Source organism: Mus caroli, chromosome 7, assembly GCF_900094665.2.
Source record: "Mus caroli chromosome 7, CAROLI_EIJ_v1.1, whole genome shotgun sequence".
Taxonomy (NCBI): domain Eukaryota; kingdom Metazoa; phylum Chordata; class Mammalia; order Rodentia; family Muridae; genus Mus; species Mus caroli.
In genome coordinates this window covers 124033882-124036852 of record NC_034576.1, presented here as the reverse complement: position 1 = coordinate 124036852, position 2971 = coordinate 124033882, and the positions used below count along the sequence as shown (strand labels likewise).

At 53.1% G+C, this 2971-nt stretch overlaps 1 protein-coding gene across 1 annotated transcript in view; it reads right to left on the bottom strand.

Annotated features, from left to right (window-relative positions):
* Positions 1 to 317: 317 nt before the first annotated feature.
* Positions 318 to 2971, bottom strand: part of Scnn1b (sodium channel epithelial 1 beta subunit) — a 55242-nt gene continuing 52588 nt past the window's right edge. The window contains exons 10-13 of the mRNA XM_021167088.2: positions 2626 to 2680; positions 2380 to 2441; positions 1392 to 1467; positions 318 to 1284 (exon numbers count right to left, since the gene is read on the bottom strand). Of these exons, the coding sequence (XP_021022747.1) occupies positions 904 to 1284; positions 1392 to 1467; positions 2380 to 2441; positions 2626 to 2680 (574 nt within the window). The 3' untranslated portion in view covers positions 318 to 903. The remainder of the gene's footprint in view (positions 1285 to 1391; positions 1468 to 2379; positions 2442 to 2625; positions 2681 to 2971) is intronic.

Sequence of the window (2971 nt, the reverse complement as noted above, 5' to 3'; positions counted from 1 at the left end):
TGCTGTGGTGGCTTCAGGTCTGGGCAGATAGAATTGTGTCTGCCAATCTGAGTAACTTACCCAGTTTAATCCAGTTTATCACTGACCATGCTGATTGGCTCAGAGATAGGCACATGACCCAGTCAGGGACCAATGCGTGTTAGCCTGGAGCAGGCCTTAAGAGGCCCCGAGAAGCAGGGAGTTAATTATTCAGAGTGCTTGAGAACATTTATTTGTTTTGTGGGGTTTTTGTTTGTGCTGTTTGGTTTTCTGAGACAATCTCACTGTATAGTCCAAGCTGGTCTTGAACTTGGATCTTCCAGGCTGGGATTACAGGTATCTGCCCTCCATCCCCATGCCTGGTTTTACTGAAGTCAGTTTAGGTCCTTGGGCCAACGCTGTGAGGACAACATGGAAGGGGGCTAGTCTAGGATTTCTGACCTGCTTGAACGCACTTGGGATAAAGAACAAACCTCCATTGAGTGTTTTCTCTCTTTATTTTCTAACAAAGCATGTGTTCCCCTGTCAAGCCTTCTTACCTGATCTCCCTATGATCTGCACCTCCCCGCCCCCAAGTCTGTTAACCGAGGTCAGCCGATGGCAACTAGGGCAAGGATTATGGGAGTCTGAGGTGGTAACAGACAGGAAAGTGGCCTATCACCAGGAGAGGGACTCTAGCCATCTCTGGACCCCGTGTGCTAGGTCAACAGAGAGCAAATACTGGGTAGGGTAGGCAAGAGCCAGAAAAGGATACAAGTTCCGTATTCTGGAGCCAGCATCTGACCCTACGAACCCTGCAGCCTGGAGCTGACCAGACATGGGCTCTGGCTCGGCTCTTTGGACAAGGCCTAATAAAACGAGGCACTGGCAATGGTTGTAACTCTTCAGTTTTGAGTTCACTAGTTGCTGGGTGGGGGTGGGGATCTAGATGGCCTCCACCTCACTGTCCGACTCCATGGTGTCCAGCGGCTGCAGCCTCAGGGAGTCATAGTTGGGGGGTGGAGTCCCCGGGATGGGCAGAGTCTGTTGGTCAGGGTAGACCTCCCCGTGGGGCCTGCAGCTGTTTGTGTCAGGCTGGAAGCCAAAGTTGGTGTGGGCCTCCACCAGCTCAGCCACAGTGGGCGGTGGGCCAGTGTAGGGTGCCTGTGGCCGCCTCCTGCGCAGGCCTTTGCAGGAGGCCACCAGCTTGATGATGGTGATCCAAATGAAGTCGATGATGATCTCCCCAAACTCAATGAGGCACAGCACCGAGCCCCCCATCCAGAAGCCAAACTGGCCCCCCAGGTTAGAGAGCAGCCACACAATCTGTAGGAAATGGGGAGATGAGGGCCCAGTCCTGCCCAGCACGGGGGCCCTGATCCCCACCTAGGGTCTCAGGGATCCATCCACACACTAGGCACACCCACACTTACATTGTTGGCCGGCGATTCCTCAATGGTACGGTAGTTGAACTCTTGGAAGTAGATATTGAGCTTGACAATACCCTTCCTGCAGGAGGCAGCAAGGCATGCTGGGACCACGGTCTGTCACATGCATGTATGCATGCGCCCAGTGGGAAGGGCACTCCATGGCACCCTGCTCACCTCCAGTCTGAGCTGTTCTCAGGAGTGGGGATGATTTAAACCAGGGCTGGAATTACAGCCCTTCCCACTTGCTCTGGTCCTCAGAGCCATAAAGGGCATCTGTGCTCAGCACTTGCCCTGTGGGTCTCTTCTTTATCCCCCATGTCTACCATTTTTCTAAAGGGCCTTCTGGCCTGAGGTAGTCCCAGAGGTCCCTCTGCAGCTGCTCTCTGTGCCTAGGGTAGCCCGGCCCACACACTACACACCCAAGAAGTGTGGTGGCTGGGAGACCTTTTTGCACCTCAGCTTGAGGTTCCTGGTGGTGCAGACCTTGCCTTTCCTGCGTAGGGCGTTTTGTGTGTGTGTGTGTGTGTTGAATGGATGGGGGAGAAGGTGGGTGGGTGGATGGGGAAGACAGCTCAGCATGTAAAGTGCTTGCCACCTGAGCCCGGTAGCCTGAGTCCATCTCAGGGCCCCACATAGAGGTGGAAGGAGAAAGCTGACTCCACAAAATTGTCTTCTGACCTTCACACTCACACCATGGCATGGGTGTGCATATATACATACATATATACATACCACACAAAATAATTGTTTTTTTTAAGAAGGGAAGACTGGGGTGACGGAATGGTGCAGACACATGGAAAAGGGGGCCCATCTGTTAGACACTGAGTCCTAGGCACCTTTCTTTCCCCTTTCCCCTCTCTTCCCCACTAGTCTTGCACTGGGTTTGAACAGCAAAAGCAATTTGGGGAGCCGTTCCCTGTGCAAACCCTGCCCAGGGCACTGCTTCCTCCCTTTTCTGCCTTCCCCAGCCCTGGCCACACTCCAGCCTCACCTGCTCAGGGTGATATTCGAGCTCTGGTCCCTCTCCTGAGACAGGACATGTAAGATCCAATCCTAGAACCCAAGAAGGCAGCTGGAAGAATGGGACATGTGCAGGCGTGCCCATGTGTGTGGACACACACACACACATGCACACACACACACACACACACATACACACACACACACACACACACACACACACGACATAGCCCCTGCAGTCCTGGAGTACTGGGCCAGGGCAGAAAGCAGCCTTCACCTTGCAGAAGTCTGAGCCTTGAGTTGAGAGCATAGGGTATTCACAGCAAGCCCTGCTGTGGTCAGAGGGAGGAGGGGCCCAGCTCTCCAGCTGTCTGTCTGTCCCCAGGCAGGTATTGTCTCAGGTTCAGTCCCTTCTCTGGTTAGAGCACTTGCTGTTCGTTCTTCCCAGATTCCTTTCCTGCCTGGCCTGGGCCAGCTCTGCCTCTGGCTAGGGCTCCTTAGAGAGGCCTTCCCTGAGCGGCTTTCTGAAGTGCTTTCTTTCTTTCTTTCTTTCTTTCTTTCTTTCTTTCTTTCTTTCTTTCTTTCTTTCTTTCTTTCTTTCTTTCTTTCTTTCTTTCTTTCTT